Here is a 19845-nt window from a genome sequence, read left to right on the forward strand (position 1 = left end):
ACACCCTGTGGAGGCCAGAAACCGTTCCCCTCCCTATGCAAGGCCAGCCTTTTCTTTGCAACAAGCAAGGGCAGCTCTTTGCCACCCTTATCAACGGCTCTTTGCCATGCCCGTCTCCGAAGGTTTCTCAGTTGTGACGTTTTTGGAGGGCCGAAGCGGATGGAGAGGAACCGGCGCAAACTGAGCGTAGCTGTGTTTTGCGGGCAACGGGAACGCGGGAGATGATCTGAATCTCTCTGTTTTTTTCTTTCAGGCTAAATCATTCAGAAGGATCGTGCTGCGGCAGCGCCTCCCAGTCTGCCAGCCGCCCCGATTTTGCCGAAGACCTCCTGCAAAGCCAACTGTTGCGCAATGATTCATTTAGTACAGCTGAAAATAGCGAACTGAGGCCGGAGGAGGAGGTGAGCGGAAATGCAGCCGCTAAAAGATTTCCTCCTCCGCCTGCTTGTTCTCTCCATTCATCTTTTGGGCATAGAGGGGCGGGGTGGGGTGGGGGAAGCGGGGGAGAAATCCATTATTTATATTTTAATTATGGCAATCTTTGCAGGGGTTCGGGGAACGGGGTGTCGCCCGCAAATAAAATCCTCCCGTTTCCTCCCCCACCCCCTGTCCAGCAGGTTGTGATGATCGGGCTGGAACGGAAGCTGCCTCTTGGCACAGGTGAATGAAAGGGAGTCCTCGACTTACAACGGTCTGTTTAATGACCGTTTGGACATGACAAAAGGGGCTTGGGACCCAATTTTCAAACTTAGCATCCCCCCCCCATCCCCGCACAGTCACGCGATCAAAATTCAGGTGCTCGGCAACCGACTCATATTTACGACGGTTTGCAGAGTCCCCGGGGTTGTGTGTCACGTGACACCCCACACCCCCGTTGGCGACCATTGACAAGCCGGGTCAATGGGGAAGTAGATTCTCTTCAGCACCAGTTTGCTCACTCGGCAAATGGCAGCAATTCGCTTTCCGCACGGCGGCAAGGAAGGTCGTTAAAGCGAGGCGAAACTCCCCGGACAGCTGTCCTTTCTTAGCGATGGAAAGTTTGGGGCTCTCTTGGCGGTCGTAAGTCGAGGACTCCCAGCGGTTTGTTAAAAAAAACCGCAGGAGAGGATAATGTCTTTTTAAACGAAGCGAGCGAGCGAGCAAACAAGCGACGACGGGTTTTGAATTGTCTCCCTAACAGCAGAGAGCCAAGAGAGGAGGCTGGTCTAAGGGGCGGAAGAGGAAGAAACCGCTAAGGGACAGCAACGCCCCCAAATCCCCCCTGACGGGCTATGTGAGGTTTATGAACGAACGGCGGGAGCAGCTCCGAGCCAAGAGACCCGAGGTCCCGTTTCCCGAAATCACCCGGATGTTGGGCAACGAATGGAGCAAACTCCCTCCGGAGGAGAAACGGGTACTGCTGTATTCGCCTTTCCCCCCCCTTCGGGCGCAAAGTTTTCTGGCCGGGCTCTCCAGCCCTGGGCCCCCTTTGAGGACTGGTGGACTTGAACTCCCCAGCTGGGGAATTCTGGGAGTTGAAGTCTTGTTAAGTCTTCAAGGGGCCAAGGTTGGAGAGGCCGTTTTTTTTTTTCATGGCGTTTGATGGCATCTTCACCTTCTTTGGGGAAGCCAAAGAGAAAAAGAATCCCAAGGATTCAATCCAGAGCACTGATAATATTACTTAGCTGGGTAATGAAATGTCAGAGAGCATCAAGAACCCCACAGTTCTCCTCCTCCTCCTCCTCTTCCTTCATCTTTCTTCCTTCTCCTCCTCCTTTTTTTCTCCTCCTCCTCCCTCCCTCTTCCTCCTCCTTTCTTCCATCTTTCTTCCTTCTCCTTTTCTCTTTTTTCTTCCTTCTTCTTTCCTCCTCCTTTCCTTTTCCTCCTCCTCCTTCCTCCTACTTCTTTCGTCCTTCTTTCTTCCTTCATCCTCCTTCCGCTTTCCTCCTTCCTCCTCTCTCCTCCTCCTCCTCCTCCTCCTCCTCCTCCTCCTCCTCCTCCTCCTCCTCCTCCTCCTCCTCCTCCTCCTCCTCCTCCTCTTCCTTCATCTTCCTTCATCTTCCTTCCTTCTCCCTTTTTTTCTCCTCTTCCCTCCCTCCCTCCCTCCTTCCTCCTCTTCCTTTCTTCCATCTTTCTTCCTTCTCCTTTTCTCTTTCTTCTTCCTTCTTCCTCTTTCCTCCTTCTTTCCTTTTCCTCCTCCTCCTTCCTCCTCCTCCTTTCCTCCTCCTTTCTTCCTTCATCCTCCTTCCTCTTTCCTCCTTCCTCCTCCTCCTCCTCCTCCTCCTCCTCCTCCTCCTCCTCCTCCTCCTCCTCCCTCCTCCTCCTCCTCCTCCTCCTCCTCCTCTCCACAAACGCCACTCTCTTTGATTACTGAGGATGTTCCCTAGCCGGGTAATGAAACGTCTGCAAGAAAACCACCAAGTTCAGAAAGCACCAAGGACACCCCCCATTCTCCTTCTCCTCCTCCCCCAATCCCCTCACCCTTCTAGCACTGATAACGTTACCTAGTTGGGCAATGAAACGTCTGCAAGAAAACCACCAAGCTCCGAGGGCACCAAGGACCCCCACCACAGTTGAAACCTGAGCTGCACCTACTCTCTATTCCAGGGGAGGGTGCTTTCTAAAAGACACCTGTCGTTTTTCGGTCATGTCACGAAGCCGGTTAGCCCTTTCAGGAGGCAGCTGAGCAGCGTGACAGGTAGGAACGTGCCTTGGTGCACGGAGAACGCGGGGAAATGCCAAGGCAGGCTGAGGGAACGCTGCCGCCTTTACATTCTCCGGTACAGCTGGTGTCTCGGGCAAAACAGAGACACACACCGAAAGAACAGACTGAACAGGATGCAGATTGGGAATGCGGGGACGAAAGGGACAATTCACCCCCCCTTTGAGAACGGCCGCTCGCCCCTGTAGAGAAAAACATCCAGCGTATAACGGGTGGGTGGGTGGGTGGGAGCCTGGCCTCGTTCTTCTTTTCGGTCCAAAGGACGAAACCCAAAGGAGGTTGGCTGACGGGCTAACGTGCTTCATTTAGCGAATGCTTCTCTGTCGGAAGCCGACCCTCGAGCAGCCGCTTCCAGCAGCGGTTGGTGGCCCTGGGGTCTTTTAAGGGGGTCTCCTCAGAAGCAAGGCCTTGGATTCCCTTGGGTGTACAGGAGAGACAATGTCCTGTTAGCCCCTTTGCCTTCCTGAGCGGCTTGCAAACTCGGGGGAAATAAATCCGTCTGGTGGACGCAGGGACCAAACAGAAGCCGGAGGAGACATACAAAGCAGGTCACACCACGCGTGACAAGTCCGAAAAGCCACTCGCAGAACTTGGCGACGTTTGCAAAAAAACAAAACACCAACCCAGCTCAGAGAGGTCCAAGCTCCAATCCCTCCCCCATTCCAGATTTTCATTGGCAACAGGACCTCAATGCCTCCGCGGGCCTCGCTTTTCCCTTTACACAGGTAGTCCTCCACTTACGACCGCGGCTGAGCCCAAACACGCCTGTCGCTGAGTGAGGAACCGGTTTGAGTGAGTTTTGCCCCCTTTTTATGACTTTTTCTCACCCCCCCCCAGTTTCTTAAGCGAATCGCTGCGGTTCTCAAATGAGTAGCACTTCCCCCTTGCGTTTTCCTGGTCAGAAGTTCGCAAAAGGGGAATCCACTGCGACCGTCGTAAGTGTGAGCCAGGGGCCGAGCGCCTGAATGTAAGCCACGTTGACTGTGGGGGATGCTGCCATGGCCGTAAGCGTGAAAAACGGGCCCGAGTCCCTTTTTTCCCCCAGTGCCGTCGTAACTTCGAACGGTCACTAGGGAAACTGTTGTAAGTCAGATGCTGACCCAAACCCTTGTCCAATGAAACAAACACAAACCAAAGGGAAGAGAAACCTTTTAATGAGTCTTACAAATCCCCGGTTAAAAGGCTGCTGCAAACTAATTAACTTTGATAAGTACGAGCCTCGCCAAAACTGGGCGAGGCTGCCAAGAATAACAGTTAAGAAATATTTTATAACACAAGAGCCTTCAAATACCAACTTAAGATACTGTAATATCCACGGGGCTGAGTTTCAAAACGTCTTTGCTTCCTGCAAAGAACGTCCGATTCACAGCTGGGTTCTATCTTCTTGAAGGAGGGTCCATTACCTTGCAGCCTTACTCCCGAGTCGTCCGTGCTGCTGCAGCTGCTCTTTCCTACGAGCAACATAGCAATCGCTCATAGGAGGCTCCGACAGCAGCAGGAAACAAAGCGGAGGAGGAAGGAGAGGGGCTTTTAATCTGCACGTTCACGTCTTCATCTCTTTTTGAAGTTCTCTGCACCCGTTCACAGCACCCTTTGAAGAGCTTTGCAGCCCAGCCGGGCTCCCTTCATTAAGGGAAAGTGACAGGCAGCTCCAGGCAAACTTTGATATGATTTCTTTAGAACCAGATTCAAACACATCACTGCTGATAGGAAAGCTAAACTTTGATGCTTGATCCATCCAAAGACAGGAGGACAGATGAGCAATTAAACCTGTGATAAGCGTCTTCTGCTCTCTATACCAACAACTTATCTCTCTCTCTCTCTTTCTCTCTCTCTCTCATATCTAATCTACTGCCTGCCTGCCTGCCTGCCTGCCTGCCTGCCTGCCTGCCTATCTATCTATCTATCTATCTATCTATCTATCTATCTATCTATCTATCTATCTATCACCTACCTACCTATCATCTATCAATCTTACCTAATCGATCCTTCCATCACCTATATTTCCTTCTCTCCATCCATCCATCCATTCATCCATCTATCCTTCATTTATACCTTCCTCTTTCCCTCCCTCCCTCTCCATCCACCCATCATTTATATATCTCTTCCTTTCCCTCCCTTCCTCCTTCCATCCATCACCTATAACTCCATCACTCCTTCCCTCCCTCCCTCTCCATCCATCCATCCATCCATCCATCCTCTATATTAGGAGCCTCAGTGGCACAGTGGTTAGAGGGCAGTACTGCAGGCTACTTCTGCTGACTGCCGGCTGCCTGCAATTTGGTAGTTTGAATCTTACCAGGCTCCAGGTTGGCTCAGCCTTCCATCCTCCCAAGGTGGGTAAAATGAGGACCCAAATGGCTGGGGGCAAGAGGCTGGCTCAGCAAACCGCTTAGAGAGGGCTGGAAAGCGGTATATAAGTCTTAAGTGCTGTTGCTACTGCTTCTATCTCCCTTCTTCTCCACCCACCCACCTACCCATCATCTATATCTCCCTCCCTCTCCCTCTTTCCCAAGATTTCTTTAGTTTAAACCCATAGTAAAGCCCGAGGTGCAGGCACTTCGCACTCGGACAGATCTACCCTTGAGTTACTCACAGCCACTCACAGGGAGACTTGCAGGATTGCTTTACGCATGCAGGGGAATGACAAGCACAGCCCACATCCTGAAGCTGAGCAACTACGAACAAAATGCCAAATTCTAGTTTGATATTAACACACGGACGGTACCGAGGGGGTATTCGTCCCCGCTTTACACTCTTGGGGGAACCGGATCCGGCGGCTGAATTTCACCTCTCTGGCTTCCTCACCCAGTCAGCCAAGCACAGGGGAGTGATTGTTGTGTCGTTCCAGCGCTACCTTGACGAAGCCGACCGGGATAAGGAGCGCTACATGAAGGAGCTGGAGCAGTACCAGAAGACGGAGGCCTACAAGGTGTTCAGCAGGAAAACCCAGGACAGGCAGAAAGGCAAAACACACCGGCAAGGTACGGTCTCTGGAACTCACTCGCGGGCTCCTTTTATAGCAACACGGGTCACACCCTCGACTCACAACCACAACGGAGCCCCACATTTCCGTTCCTAAGCGAGACCGTCATGGAGTTGAGTTTTGTCCCCGTTTCGTGACCCTCCTTGCCACCGTTGTCCGAGGGAATCCCTGCAGTTGTCAAGTTAGCCACCCAGTTGTTGAGTGAATCCTGCTCCCCGGAAGGCCACCAAAGGGGAATCACATGACCCCGGGGGCTGCTGACGACCGTCATAAATATGAGTCAAGCATCCCAATGTAAATCGCATGACCCCGGGGATGCCACAACGGTCGCAAGTGTGAAGAACAGTTCGTTAAACGACCCGCTGTACGTCGAGGTCTGCTCCGTATAATGCCTTGTTGTGGATGTTCTCTTTTTTTCATGCCTTATGCCACACACGGTAACCGCCCAGGTATCGGGACCAAGCACACAATAAACCACAAAGGTTTCTCTCAGAAGTTCTGTGCTTTCTGAGCAAGCGCACTGAACGAACGGTGGGGTTGCAGCTGCAGCTCCTACCAGCTATAACTGCTGAGATAAAAAGAGGTTGAGTTGGGTGGCCGAATTGCGTCCCCTTCCTTGACTGCAGAAGCAGCTGGATTTCCCTCTGAGTGGTATTTCAGTCAGAGTTTTCAGAGGATTTCTGCTTGCATTCTTTCATTTACCTACATCTACACATGCATACTGTCAGGGCTCCAACAGATGCACCCCCATTCAAATCGTAAGTCTCTAGCCTCATCACTCAGAGTAAAAAAATTGATTTATTAGGAGCGACCATGTTGGCGTTTCCTGGTTGCAGCCGACTCTAAGACATATCATTCATTTCACCCTTGACCCTGGTCTTCCCCCCCCACCCCTTGGATGTATATTCTCCAATGGGACACATCCGTAGTTCTCGAGTAATAATCTTGCTTGCCAACAGCTTCGGCTGCCTAGCAATTATCTGAAGCATTTAAGGAATGCACTCCTTTCCCCTCACTCCCTTTCTGCTGGCGACTAAAAAGACCAAAGAAGTATTTTTTTTAATTGACACATGCGTGCAACAATCACAGCACCTCCTTAACTTGACAACTGCGATTGGGGTCAGGACTTCAGAGAGTAGCGTGGTTAAGCGAGTCACCCCTGATTTTATGACCTTTTTTTGGGCCGTGGACGTTAAGCGAACCACTGTAGTTGTTAAGCAAATCATGCCGTTGTTAAATGACTCTGACTTCCCCCGTTGACTTGCGTGTCAGAAGTGGCTGGGAAAGTCTCAAATGGTGATCCCATCATCCTGGGACGCTGCAATCGTTGTAAACACATTGTGAATTTACTCCTCGTCTTGTCTTTTTCAGAAGGAACGCGCCCAGCTACCCATGACCATCAGGTAAATACCTTACATTTTTATGATAACATCCAGAGCTGATTCTTTTCTCATTAAGTGTTACTGGAATTAATTGAAGGGGCATTGAGGTCCTCTGTAGTTAACAAGCAAGCCTGCTGAAAATAGAATGAAATAGAATGAAATATCATCCCATAGATTGAGTCCTGTCCGTTGTGTTGTGGTTCGCTGGCAGCCTGTGCAGATGGCAGCGGAATCAGACAGTAGGGAAGGAAGAAGGCCAGTCCGGGAGTCTGGAGAGGCCTCGGATGAGGGTCCTACATCCGATGCAGAGATGGGGCCAGGACTGTCTGGGAGTGGGGTGCTGACTCCAGAGCCTCCGGAGTCTGGCAGCAGCGAGGAAGAGGACCCGGGGGAGCCTGTTCTCAGTGCGCGTGTGCACAGAGCTGCCAGAAGGCGAGAGCAGCTGAGAGAAAAGGGGCGACTCGGGAATAAGGCTGGGAGGTGATTGCCCCTCCCATAAGGGATAAAAGTCAGGCCAAGGCGACGAAACCTTTGCAGGAAGCAAAGTCGTTCGTTCGGTTCAGATTCATTCTTGAAGCTCTTTGTACTTCAGTTGGTTTTTCTTCTAGTTCATTTGACACTTCTGTTGTTGGCAGCACTTCACAGGAAAGAAAGGTGGGTGCTTATCTCGAGGGACTGTTTGAGAATTCATTACCGGCTGAGAATGAAAACAATCCCCAGCGTTCCAATAAAACAAGGCTTGTTTTTAAAATAAGCGTGTGCTTAATTACAGCCTCGGAAGTCTTGGTAGACCTGGACCAGTTGCTTAAGACTCTGCAAAACGTAATCTCCAACCTTAAAAGAGAAAACAAGAACCTCACTGTTGGGATTGGTGATACTAAGCAAGGGAGAGAGACACCTCCCCCGCCCCCATTTTGGTATCCATGTAGCAAGTGAACAAGCGATCTAAGTCCAGCCCACCTTGGATTCTTTCGGCCCTTATCTACCGCCAAAATTGCACCGCTAGTAATTCAGATTCTTGTAGACCGCTTAAGCTTGCAATAAACCCTTATGTACATTTGAACTGGCTTTCTGATTTTCCAGCCCTTGACCCTTGACTGACCATTCATCTTGTTCCGTGGCCTGGCAAGCGCAAAAGACAGCGCCTTCTTAGTGGTGGTCCCATCACCTTAGAACTCCTGGCTCAAATGTTTAAACGCTCCTTACTGTTTGCGTAGTACCTGCTGTTTTATACCGGTGCTGCATTTTCTAGTACATTACTATCATCCTTTTGATCAGCCCTTAGAGGCACTTGCATAACTATTTAAAAGAGAATAGGGTTTACATTCCTGGTCTGGGAGTGCTTCACTCATAACAGTCCTAAATCAACCCTGGAGCACTGCAGCCAGCTGTTGGGCCAGACCATAGCTTTCACGAAGCAAAATGGAAAAGGCGGGGTCCTGGGCAACGCATTCAGCAATGATTCTTCAGATTTAAGAATCTTGTTTGTTTGGGGTTCTCCATTCTGCTAATTCCTCTTTTTAAAAGAATTTTTTTTTCAAACAAGTACATTAAATGAACACACCAAGTGTTGATACTTATTCTTTTGTCCAGCTAGAATTCATTGCCCACAACTTAACAGCCGTTCTCCCAAAGCAAACTGGTCTGTTTCCATCGCCAGTGTAATGTCAGAATACACTAGAAAGAAAGAAAAGATTTTTTTGTTTCATTATTTTCTTTCTTAAAAGAGCTTTCTCAAGGCTCTACTGATACTGTCCGGATTGAGAGGTCCTCAGTGGTCTCTGAGCTCGGTTGTTTTCCGGTGGACCTTTCATTACCAAACTAGGTAACGTCATCAGTGCTGTAGTTACCTAGTTTGATAATGAAACATCTACAAGACAACAACTGAGCTCAGAGAGCACAGGGACCTAACAGTCCTCCTCCTCCTCCTCCTCCTCCTCTCCTCCTCCTCCTCCTCCTCCTCCTCCTCCTCCCTCCTCACTCCATTCCCTTCTGGCACTGATGATGCTACCTAGTGTGGTCATGAAACGTCAGCAAGAAAACCACTGAGCTCAGAGAGCACCAAGGACCCTGCAATTGTTGTTGTTGTCATTGTCCTCCTGCCTCTTCCTCTTCTCTTTCCTCCTCCTCCTTTCCGCAAACTCCATTCTCTTCTAGCACTGATGATATTCCCTAGCTGGGTAATGAAGCGACTGCAAAGAAACACCGAACTCAGAGAGCCCCCAAAGGACCTCTCATTTCGACCCCGAGCCCCCAAAGACACTCTCCTCTTATCAAGGATTCAGGTCATCCCTGCAATCTCAGAATCGAGGCCTGTCCCGGGGAACACAACGCAATTCTTTTCCACGCCGCCGAGTCATTTCGCGTGTCCCCGAATCGCCTCTCTTTAAGCACCACGAACGCAGCCATCCCAATCGTCGTTTCTCGTCTTAATGACGCCCCGACATTAAGCCCCGACGAATGCAATACCCTTTCCGATAAAAGGGGTAATAAAATCTCCACGATGTTATTCCCAAGAGGGGTTTAAATTGTAGGAGACACCCCCTCCAAGAGGTTCTTCACATGTTGGCGAAATGTATTCGCTAATGAAAAAGGGAGCTGGCGTTTTTCATTAACGGGCTTCCATTAAGCCGAGAGTCTTTTGCCAGATCTTTGGGCTTAATTGCTTGCGGTGGGGTGGGTACCTATGGGGGTTCTCCTCCTAGGAGAAGCAATATTTTGTCCTTGGGGCTCATCCCCCCCCCCCTTCGTCAATTCGTAAAGAGTCCGTCCTCCCCGCCTCTTTTAATGCCGCCTCTCTTTGGGGCCTGACGAAAGCTAGTTTTAAACCGCGTTGTTGCCGCTCCTGCCCCTTTGGCCCCCAATAGGTTCTTTTATAATGAATTTTATCAGCCCCCGATCTGTTCTTTTAAAATGAATTTTTATTATATGTTCTTTTATAATGAATTTTTATTTTTATTATCCGCTTCGGAGATGATTCCTTAAATAGAAAATGTGAGGGATGATGGCGTTTAATGGATTAAGCCGTTCCTTTCATTCCTTGGTTTGAGGCTGGGCATTGTTGTGAGCTGTTGCAAAATGAGTCCACCCCTCAATGTTTTCCCAATCCATACCAGGAATTGGGTAGGGTATATCTCAATTAAGGAAAAGCAGGACTAGGGGGTGACGTGATAGCAGTGTCCTAATATCTGAGGGCTCTCACGTACCCTTCGGAGGTGGCATCCAGTTTTATATTTATTGAGATTAAAATGTGTTTATTGTGATTCATTGCACAGTCAAGGCTGGATTGAGCATTTTTGTCCACCTATTCCCAAGGACTCCGGAAAGGCAGACAGGCAGATATTTTCTTCTTCTTCTTCTTCTTCTTCTTCTTCTTCTTCTTCTTCTTCTTCTTCTTCTTCTTCTTCTTCTTCTTCTTCTTCTTCTTCTTCTTCTTCTTCTTCTTCTTCTTCTTCTTCTTCTTCTTCTTCTTCTTCTTCTTCTTCTTCTTCTTCTTCTTCTTCTTCTTCTTCTTCTTCTTCTTCTTCTTCTTCTTCTTCTTCTTCTTCTTCTTCTTCTTCTTCTTCTTCTTCTTCTTCTTCTTCTTCTTCTTCTTCTTCTTCTTCTTCTTCTTCTTCTTCTTCTTCTTCTTCTTCTTCTTCTTCTTCTTCTTCTTCTTCTTCTTCTTCTTCTTCTTCTTCTTCTTCTTCTTCTTCTTCTTCTTCTTCTTCTTCTTCTTCTTCTTCTTCTTCTTCTTCTTCTTCTTCTTCTTCTTCTTCTTCTTCTTCTTCTTCTTCTTCTTCTTCTTCTTCTTCTTCTTCTTCTTCTTCTTCTTCTTCTTCTTCTTCTGACTCACTCCACCGACTCTACAAGAGCTTTCAAGTCTTGCATGAAAGGTTGTCTCCCTCTTACAAGACCTACCAGGTGCTTCACCAAACTTGTGGAGAGTGCGAAGCCCTGAGATTGAACTGCCAGAATTCCCTTGTAGGATCTTAAGCCCTTAGCTTGGTTCCAAGTTGTGTTTGATGCTTCTGGTTCAAAACCTGAGGTGTTCAATCAAAGGAGAAGGAGAAGGAGAAGAAGAAGAAGGAGAAGAAGGAGGAGGAGGAGGAGGAGGAGGAGGAGGAGGAGGGGAAGGAGGGGGGAGGACGAGGAGGAAGGAAATGAAGAAGAAGAAGGAGGAGGAGGAGGAGGAGGAGGGAGGGAGGGAGGAAGAAGAAGAAGGAGAAGAAGGAGAAGAAGAAGAAGAAGAAGAAGAAGAAGAAGAAGAAGAAGAAGAAGAAGAAGAAGAAGAAGAAGAAGAAGAAGAAGAAGAAGAAGGGGAGGAGGGGGGAGGAGGAGGAGGAAGGAAATGAAGAAGAAGAAGGAGGAGGAGGAGGGAGGAAGAGGAGGAGGAGGAAGAAGGAGAAGAAGAAGAAGAAGAAGAAGAAGAAGAAGAAGAAGAAGAAGAAGAAGAAGAAGAAGAAGGGGGAGGGGGAGGAGAGGGAGGAGGGGGGAGGAGGAGGAGGAGGAAGAAAATGAAGAAGGAGGGGGAGGAGGAGGGAGGAAGAGGAGGAGGGGGAGGAGGAAGAAGAAGAAGGAGGAGGAGGAGGAGGCAGTCCTAACCAAATAAAACACTCATCCCCCCTTCTTGATAGATCTTGCTGGCAGCCAGGATGCCTTTTAGCATGTTTAAAAATCCTACTCCTTGCCAATCACTTTCGTTCTTGCACAACTGTTTTGACTGCGGTTGTCACAGCAAAAAGGTAACAGAGGAATTGCAAGGGCCAGCTCCTCTGAAAGCCAAGATTCTTGACTGAAGAGCCGAGAACTGGAAAAACAGAAATATTTGGGGTTTTGTCAAACTATTTTCTTGAACTCCCTGCTTGTAGTTCAGTCTACATTCTTCTCCCTGTTGTTGTTGTTGTTTTTAGTTAGGAACTCCGTCCTTTCAACCTTGCCTTCAACGTTAGGCCACCATCCTCAAACCTCTGTGTCGAGTGCGTTCATTGGAATAGGAACCCCAGTTCACTGGTGGGGGGGCTGTTTGGGTCTTCACAGGTGGGCTTACCTAGCTGAAGAGTTTGTGGGAAGGACGTTCTTTGCAGGTGACTGCATTCAGTGCCTGCGTGTGAGAAGGAAGACTTTACTGTCACTTTGATAGTATACTAGCCAGCATAGATTAAAATGAAATTTTGTGGCATACAACTCTCAAAAGAGTCAGCACCTCCAATATATGCTACATAAACATGACAAAAGTGTATATAAATAAACAAATAATTATGCATATACCCATATATCTGCATATATTATGACACAGAGAATCAACACAGTCTAGTTTGGCTGTATATAGCAAGAAAAAGTAATATTGTGAGTTTATGAGGCTGATGGCATAACGTGTGGAACAGGCCCAAAAACCCTACTTGCTTTCTTATTAAAAAAAAAAAGACGTTGAGGCTCTGGAAAAAATGCAGAGAAGAGCAACCAGGAGGCTAAAACATACGATGAACAGTTGCAGGAACTGGGCCTGGCTAGTCTAGTAAAGAGAAGGACCAAAGGAGACATGATAGCGATCTTCCAATATTTGAGGGGCTGCCCCGGAGAGGAGGAGGAAGGCCAAGCTATTCTACAAGGTACCTGAAAGCCAGGCAAGGAATAATGGATGGAAACTGAACTAGGAGAGATTCAACCTGGAAATAAGGAGGAATTGTGGGAGCTTCATCACTGGGAGGTTTCAAGAAGAGACAGGACTGCCATTTGTCAGAAATGGTGTAGGGTCTCCTGCTTGGGTTGAACTAGATGACCTACAAGGTCCCTTCCAACTCTGTTAATCTGTAAATTATCATAACGTCCTTCCTTTGACTAAGGAGTGAATGGTCTTCAGAGTTGTTTCGTATTGTGAATTTTCAAGACGCAACTTTGTCTGATTGCAGAAGGAACCAGATACAAAGGAGAGGTCAGTCTTCGATATTCCAATATTTACCGAGGAGTTTTTAAACCACAGTAAAGGTGAGCAGAACAAAATAGAAGCTCGTGTTCTCTTTCTCCTTTCATGTTTTGCATGTTCTCAAAGTTTCGGTATGTGACAGAGTATAACGCTACCAATATCTGTTCAGGGCCCCCGTTGCATTCCATAGGGCTTACTCCCAGGGAATTGTAAAAAATATATATATTTTTTTGTTTGGGTTTGGCAGTTCTGTGGAAGTAGACGGGTTAGGTGGAAATACTGCATGAGTGTCAAGATCAGATGAATTTTTAAACCAGGGGTGTCCAACCTTGGCAAATTTAAGACTTGTGGGCTTTAACTCCCATAATTTCCCAGCCTGGGGAATTCTGGGAGTTAAAAGTCCGCAAGTCTTAAACTTGCCAAGGTTGGACACCCCCGGTTTAAAACCTTATAGGATTACTTCATTATTAAAAAGGATGATGTGATCCCAAGAAAGACGTATTTTTCTGTTGCTTTACTAGAGTAAATCTTGCAGCTAATAATAGCTGAATTAAGACAATGCATTTGCCAGAAGTCGAAGTTGGACCCCAAGCTGGCACCTTCTCTAGTGGCTCCCTATATAGGACCTGTGCCATTTTCTGAGCTCCCACAATAGTCGTGCAGGCCTAGGAAAACAACATTTTTAATTCCAGAAAACAATTTGTTTTTAGTTCGCTGCAGGAAAAGCTCCTTTATGGAATTTATTCAATTTCTTTTGCGTAAGGCATCCGCGGAAGTCATGCAATTCCTTTGTGGAAGCAATGACAGATTAAAATAAGGGTGTCTGGATCTGCACGTCTTTAATGTTTACCATTTTTCCGGAAAAGATGGGCAGCTAAATTACACCAGCATTAATCTGCTGTGTGATTCCCCCCCCGCCGCCCCCCCCAGTTTCCTTAGAAACCCTTTGATCAGAGTTGATAATACGTAACCGTTTGATTAGAACTCCTCCAACACAGCTTAGAGGAAAAAAAAGAAATTTCATTTAATCTAATGAAATGCTAAGGGCATGTCGGACCATCTCTGAACGTTTTGACAATAAAATTCTTGATTGCTTGCTAAAATTAATTTAAAAGTAATTTTATCCTAAGTAGAATTCCAAAAAATGACTCATCAGACCCAAACCCCAACATTTCTTCCTCTACCTTTTAACGACTTTGAAGAGAACTTATTTAAAGAATTTGATATAAAGCTTCTAGATCGGATGGGGAACGCTGGCTCTTTCTGATTTGAGGACTTGAGCTCCCACAATTCCTGAACCAGGGAGTTGAAGCCCACGAATCGTAAAGGGTCCATCGTTCTCCACCCCTGTTCTAGATGATGTCATTGCGGCTATGCAAGCATTCTTCCAAACTTGGTTAATGTTCTTGATGGGAAGAAGAATTTAAGACCGGGCTCCCCAACAAGCGACAGCTTTTAAACGAATGGACTTCAACTGGCTGGCTGGGGAATTCTGGGAGTTGAAGTCCACCTGTCTTTCAAAAGTTGCCAAGGTTGGGAAACCTGGTTTAAGAAGGAATTCAAATTCCATGTGAAACCACGGGGACTTCTCACTCGTTCTCGTGCAGAATACCTTAAGCAGAAATTGCCTTCCGTTCGAAAGCATGCAAATGCGAGTAGATAAATAGGTAGCCCTTCGGTGGGAAAGTAGCAGCATTCCATGCAGCTCAGCATATAGCCATGCTGGCCGCATGACCACAGAAGCGTCTTCGGACAACACTGTCTCCCTTGGCCAAGACACAGATGAGCACCTTCTCCCCCTGATGTCGGACAAGACTAGATAGAGAAGATCTTTAGCTTTACTTTTAACGACATCTCTTAATTCTATAAATCCCTTTTATCTTCTCTTTCTTTGAACCGCGCCTGTGGCTCCCTGGGTGATCAAGAGACGAGACAAGAGGGGAGCGATCTGTGGCCCAAACCTTCCCCCGCTCAGGCCGAGTCTTCTGAAGTTTAGACCCGGGAGTTCTCACGCTCTTCTCCTCTGTTGTTGTCAGCGCGAGAAGCCGAGCTGCGCCAGCTGCGCAAGTCCAACATGGAGTTCGAGGAAAGGAACGCGGCCCTCCAGAAGCACGTGGAGAGCATGAGGACGGCGGTGGAGAAGCTGGAGGTGGACGTGATCCACGAGCGGGGTCGCAACACGGTGTTGCAACAGCACTTGGAAACCTTACGCCAGGCTCTGGCCAGTAGCTTTGCCGGGGTCCCCTTACCAGGTGAACAATAGCGCTTAGACTTCTATACCGCTTCCGCAGTGCTTTCCAGCCCTCTCTGAAGCGGTTTACAGAGTCAGCCTATTTGGGCCCCAACAATCTGGGTCCTCATTCGACCCACCTCAGAAGGACGGAAGGCTGAGTCAACCTTGGGCCGGGGAAAACCGAACTGCTGGCAGTTGGCAGAATTATCCTGCAATGCTGCACTGTAGCCACTGCGCCACACGGCTCTTGCGTCGGCCTTTAGTCGGAGGACCTCCTCCTACGCGGGAAGATGTCCGCCATCTTTCTTTTCACGCTTGGTTTGGATGTCTTTGATGTTTCACATTGGAGAACGTTTAGAGATAGTTCTCCAGGTTGACGCGTCCTCTTCCCCCACACCACACACACACACACACACACACACACACACACACACACACCCTTGGGAAGGCAAATGCCAAGCGGCTGGTCTTCTGTTTCTGTTTTCCAGGGAGCGGGGAGATCCCCACCTTAGACACTATTGATTCCTACATGAATCGGCTGCACAACCTTATCCTGGCCAACCCACAGGAGAATGAGACTCTTATAGCGACAGTCCGGGAGGTGGTAAACCATCTTGAACGTTAATCAACTGGGTGAGTTTCGAGTACCTGATCAGGACCTTTGGAAAGGCAGAGCTGAACTGAACCCTCGCCCTACTGAAACCGCGGGCAGCTCATCGAGCAAACTCACAGCCTTTGCTCACGGATAACCAGTCCTCCCAGCGGGTTTTTAGTTTCAGTAACGTTTATGCCTTTCTGTATTTCAAAGAATGTACGTTCTTCAAAACAACCACAAAAGCAGAAGCATAGTTGCTTTGTTTCCCTTTTCCTTTCCTTTTTCTTTCCTTCCTTCCCTCCCTCCCTCCCTCTTTCCTTTCTTCCTTCTATTTTTCCTTTTCTTTCCTCTCCTCCCCTCCGCTTCCTTTTTTCCTTTCCTTCCCGTATCCCTTTTCTCTTCTTCTCCCCTCCCTCTTTTCCTTCCTTCCTTCCTTCCTTCCTTCCTTCCTTCCTTTTCCCCTCCCTTCCTTCCTTCCTTCCTTCCTTCCTTTTCCCCTCCCTTCCTTCCTTCCTTCCTTCCTTCCTTCCTTCCTTCTGTCCTCTCCTCCCCTTCTCTCTTTTTCTTCCTTCCTTCCTTCCTTCCTTCCTTCCTTCCTTCCTTCCTTCCTTCCTTCCTCCCTCTCCTCCCCTTCCCTCTTTTCCTTCCTTCCTTCCTTTTCCCCTCTCCTCCCCTTCTCTCTTTTCCTTCCTTCCTTCCTTCCTTTCCCCTCTCTTCCCCTTCCTTCCTTCCTCCCTCCCTCCCTCCCTCCCTCCCTCCCTCCCTCCCTCCCTTCCTTCCTTCCTTCCTTCCTTCCTTCCTTCCTTCCTTCCTTTTCTTCTCTCATCCCTTCCCTCTTTTCCTTCCTCCCTTCCTCCCTTCCTCCCTTCCTTCCTTCCTTCCTTCCTTTTCTCCTCTCCTCCCCTTCCCTCTTTTCCTTCCTTCCTTCCTTTCCCCCTCTCTTCCCTTTCCTTCCTTCCTTCCTTCCTTCCTTCCTTCCTTCCTTCCTTTTCTTCTCTCATCCCCTTCCCTCTTTTCCTTCCTCCCTTCCTCCCTTCCTCCCTTCCTTCCTTCCTTCCTTCCTTTTCTCCTCTCCTCCCTTCCCTCTTTTCCTTCCTTCCTTCCTTTCCCCCTCTCTTCCCTTTCCTTCCTTCCTTCCTTCCTTCCTTCCTTCCTTCCTTCCTTCCTTCCTTCCTTCCTTCCTTCCTTCCTTCCTTCCTCCCTCCCTCCCTCCCTTCCTTCCTTCCTTCCTTCCTTTCTCCTCTCCTCCCTCCTTCCCTCTTTTCCTTCCTTCCTTCCTTTCCCCCTCTCTTCCCTTTCCTTCCTTCCTTCCTTCCTTCCTTCCTTCCTTTTCTTCTCTCATCCCCTTCCCTCTTTTCCTTCCTCCCTTCCTCCCTTCCTCCCTTCCTTCCTTCCTTCCTTCCTTTTCTCCTCTCCTCCCTTCCCTCTTTTCCTTCCTTCCCTTCCTTTCCCCCTCTCTTCCCTTTCCTTCCTTCCTTCCTTCCTTCCTTCCTTCCTTCCTTCCTTCCTTCCTTCCTTCCTTCCTTCCTTCCTTCCTTCCTTCCTTCCTTCCTCCCTCCCTCCCTCCCTCCCTCCTTCCCTCGCTCCCTCCCTTCCCCTCCCCTCCCCTCCCTCCTTCCCTGTCAATCCTTTTAGCTGAATTCCTGCCTTGTGAATTCTGAGGGGGGGGGCGGGGGAAACAAGAACCAAAGTCAAACGCCCCTTCACTTCGGGTCCATCTGCGCTGGAGACGCCAGAGGAGCCCCACCTCCCCCCCTGCCCGACCTTTGGTAATCGCTGCCGAGCGCCCTTAATTGCTCGCTCCTGCCGTTCTCAGAAAGCCCCTCGTCCTTCCAGCGAGCAGCCAGATGGAACAGACGGCGGTGCCAAGCCAAGCCTGCTCTCCCCACAGGGACACATCAGCCGCACTTGCGCTGCCCTTGGTTGAAGGGAAGCGAGCCTGGGGTTTTTCCGCCCCTTCTTTCGACACGGCATCTCTTTCGGAGGTGGCGGCGCTGGTGGTTATTCTGCCCGGAAGCTGCCAAGGCAGACTTGGGGGATTCGTGCCGTGACGGAAGATGGCAGCTCCATTTAGACGGGCTCTGGAAGGGCAGCCGAGGCTGGAGGCCAGACGTTTTTCTCCCCGGTTTCAAGCGAGGCCTGTCCAACGTTTCAGACGCCCCCCAAAGGCTGCTGGTCCCCATTTCATTTCCGATGAGGAGTCCTGGGAGCGTTGAGAACATTCCTTGGGGCACCCAAAGGCAAGCTTGACTTCCTTCTCGGGGGGAAATGACAACCGTAAAGAAGTCCCAACGCAAACTCTTCTCTTGCTTCCTTATTTTATTTTTCCTTCCCCCATCCATGACATGTTCTCACTGCTGAAAAAAACAACCCAGACGAGACTGTTCACAGTGCTGGTTCCCCGTGGGCGAGACTCAACGAAGACCGCCGGGTGGCCTCCAGTCTCAGCAGCTTCCTTCAGGGGGAAGGGACAGTAGAAAGGAAGGAGGAGAACGTGTAGAGCGGGGTGTCTCCAACCTTGGGCAACTTTGAAGAGTTGTGGACTCTTCAACTCCTGACTTGAAGAGCGGTGGATTTCAACTCCAGCATGGGAATTCTGGGAGTTGGAGTCCACAAGCCTTAAAAGTTGGGAGTGGAAGCCCACAACTCTTCAAAGTTGCCCAAGGTTGGACACCTCTGACCTAGGCGAGGGTGAAGGTGATTTCAAAGCAACAATTAACAATTTGTATCTGCGAGCAAGTGTGACTGCTTATCTCTCACGGCACAGTTTCTCCCCGAAACTTAGTCGAGTCGGGCTAAGTTTCCCCACCTCTTTACTCCTTAATTTCTTCAAAGAGACCTTCAGAAAACCCCCAGCTCGTCTTCTAATCCGCCTTTCTCCTCCTCTTCTGTTTTATCTGCAGTTTCTAGGATTATTTTTTTCCCCCCCTTAAAGAAGCCCCGGAACGAGACCCGTGGTATGGAACTAAGCCAAGAAATAAAAAGGCAAAAATTTGGAGATAAGTTCTAGTTCTTTCCTTAAAGCTTGAGGAGGACTGTGTTTTTTTTTTTTTGAGAAGTTGCGATAAGATAACGGCCCGGTGTTTCTGCCCAGTCCTCTCCGTTCCTTATCGTTTATCCGCTAGCCATGGAACCAACTGCACCGAACCTACGCAATGGCTACGCTTCGTTCTCACTTGAGACAACATGGTTGTATTTGGGTTGCAACGGAAACTAAGCTCCAAAGTGGTTCTTCTTCACGTGCTCCAACGGAGAGCGTTTCCCCACCTCTTTACTACTCCTTCATTTCATCTCAGCCTTGTCTTGCCCGACACAAAAGTCCCTGGGGAAACGAAGACCGACCAGCCTTCTTCCGACATTAAATGTACACGATGTTCATGTACATTGTAGTCCAACTTATTTTTGTTTTGTAGCATGCTACTTAGTTTGGTGTATGCGGGATTCTTACTCCAATCTCTCTTTCTCTCTCTCTCTTTCTCTCTCTCTCAAAACCAAAAAATGCGCAGAAGGTCTCTGTATGTATCTGGGAGGGTGTACGTGTTACATTTCCTCCCCTTTTTTCTGGTAAAACGCGATGATCCTTCAAGAAATAAATGGTGTGAAAAAGAGGATGTCCATTTATTTGGTGCTATTTTCTGAGCAGCCGAAAAAGGGGGAAAGTTCCCCTTTTTTTCCTTTTAACTATTAAGCAGTTTTGCAGCAGTGAAAGCTGCCCGGGTACCGCTAGGTGTTACACAGGTATAATATACAGGTAAGCTGCAAGGGATTATGCCGTGTCGAGATTCTGCCTTTCTCTCGTGAATTGCTGAGCCTGCCTTTGCCAGCCTGATGCCTTCTGGATTTTCTAGAACAGAAGCATCCAGATTTCCCAGGCTAAAGAGAAAAAGCTGAGAATTAAAACCCAAAACATACGAAGGGCTCCAGATTGGGGAAGGTCTCGTAATAAATTGCACCGTTCTGTTTCAGTTAGCTTCTTTGTGAAAACAGCTGTCGACACTTACTTCCAATCTTCACTTCCAATTGGTTATTTTTATTTATTGGAT

At 48.6% G+C, this 19845-nt stretch overlaps 1 protein-coding gene across 18 annotated transcripts in view; it reads left to right on the forward strand.

The window, feature by feature from the left end:
* The window catches only part of HMG20A (high mobility group 20A), a 51512-nt gene extending 32102 nt beyond the window's left edge, over positions 1–19410 (forward strand). For 4 of the 18 annotated variants that reach the window (XM_087941630.1, XM_087941629.1, XM_087941631.1 and 1 more), the window contains exons 3-10: positions 254–401; positions 1181–1393; positions 5553–5685; positions 7059–7090; positions 12961–13036; positions 15011–15226; positions 15696–15840; positions 18706–19410. In XM_087941630.1, the coding sequence (XP_087797756.1) occupies positions 254–401; positions 1181–1393; positions 5553–5685; positions 7059–7090; positions 12961–13036; positions 15011–15226; positions 15696–15832 (955 nt within the window). In that variant the 3' untranslated portion in view covers positions 15833–15840; positions 18706–19410. Of the gene's footprint in view, positions 1–253; positions 402–1180; positions 1394–5513; positions 5686–7058; positions 7091–12960; positions 13037–15010; positions 15227–15695; positions 15845–18705 lie in introns of all 18 variants that reach the window. The other 14 variants (XM_087941626.1, XM_087941625.1, XM_087941627.1 and 11 more) reach the window with 9 other exon arrangements.
* Positions 19411–19845: the final 435 nt, after the last annotated feature.

The sequence above is a fragment of the Pseudonaja textilis genome, chromosome 13, assembly GCF_049901715.1.
Source record: "Pseudonaja textilis isolate UNSWEBS1 chromosome 13, rPseTex1.2, whole genome shotgun sequence".
NCBI classification, from domain to species: Eukaryota; Metazoa; Chordata; class Lepidosauria; order Squamata; family Elapidae; genus Pseudonaja; species Pseudonaja textilis.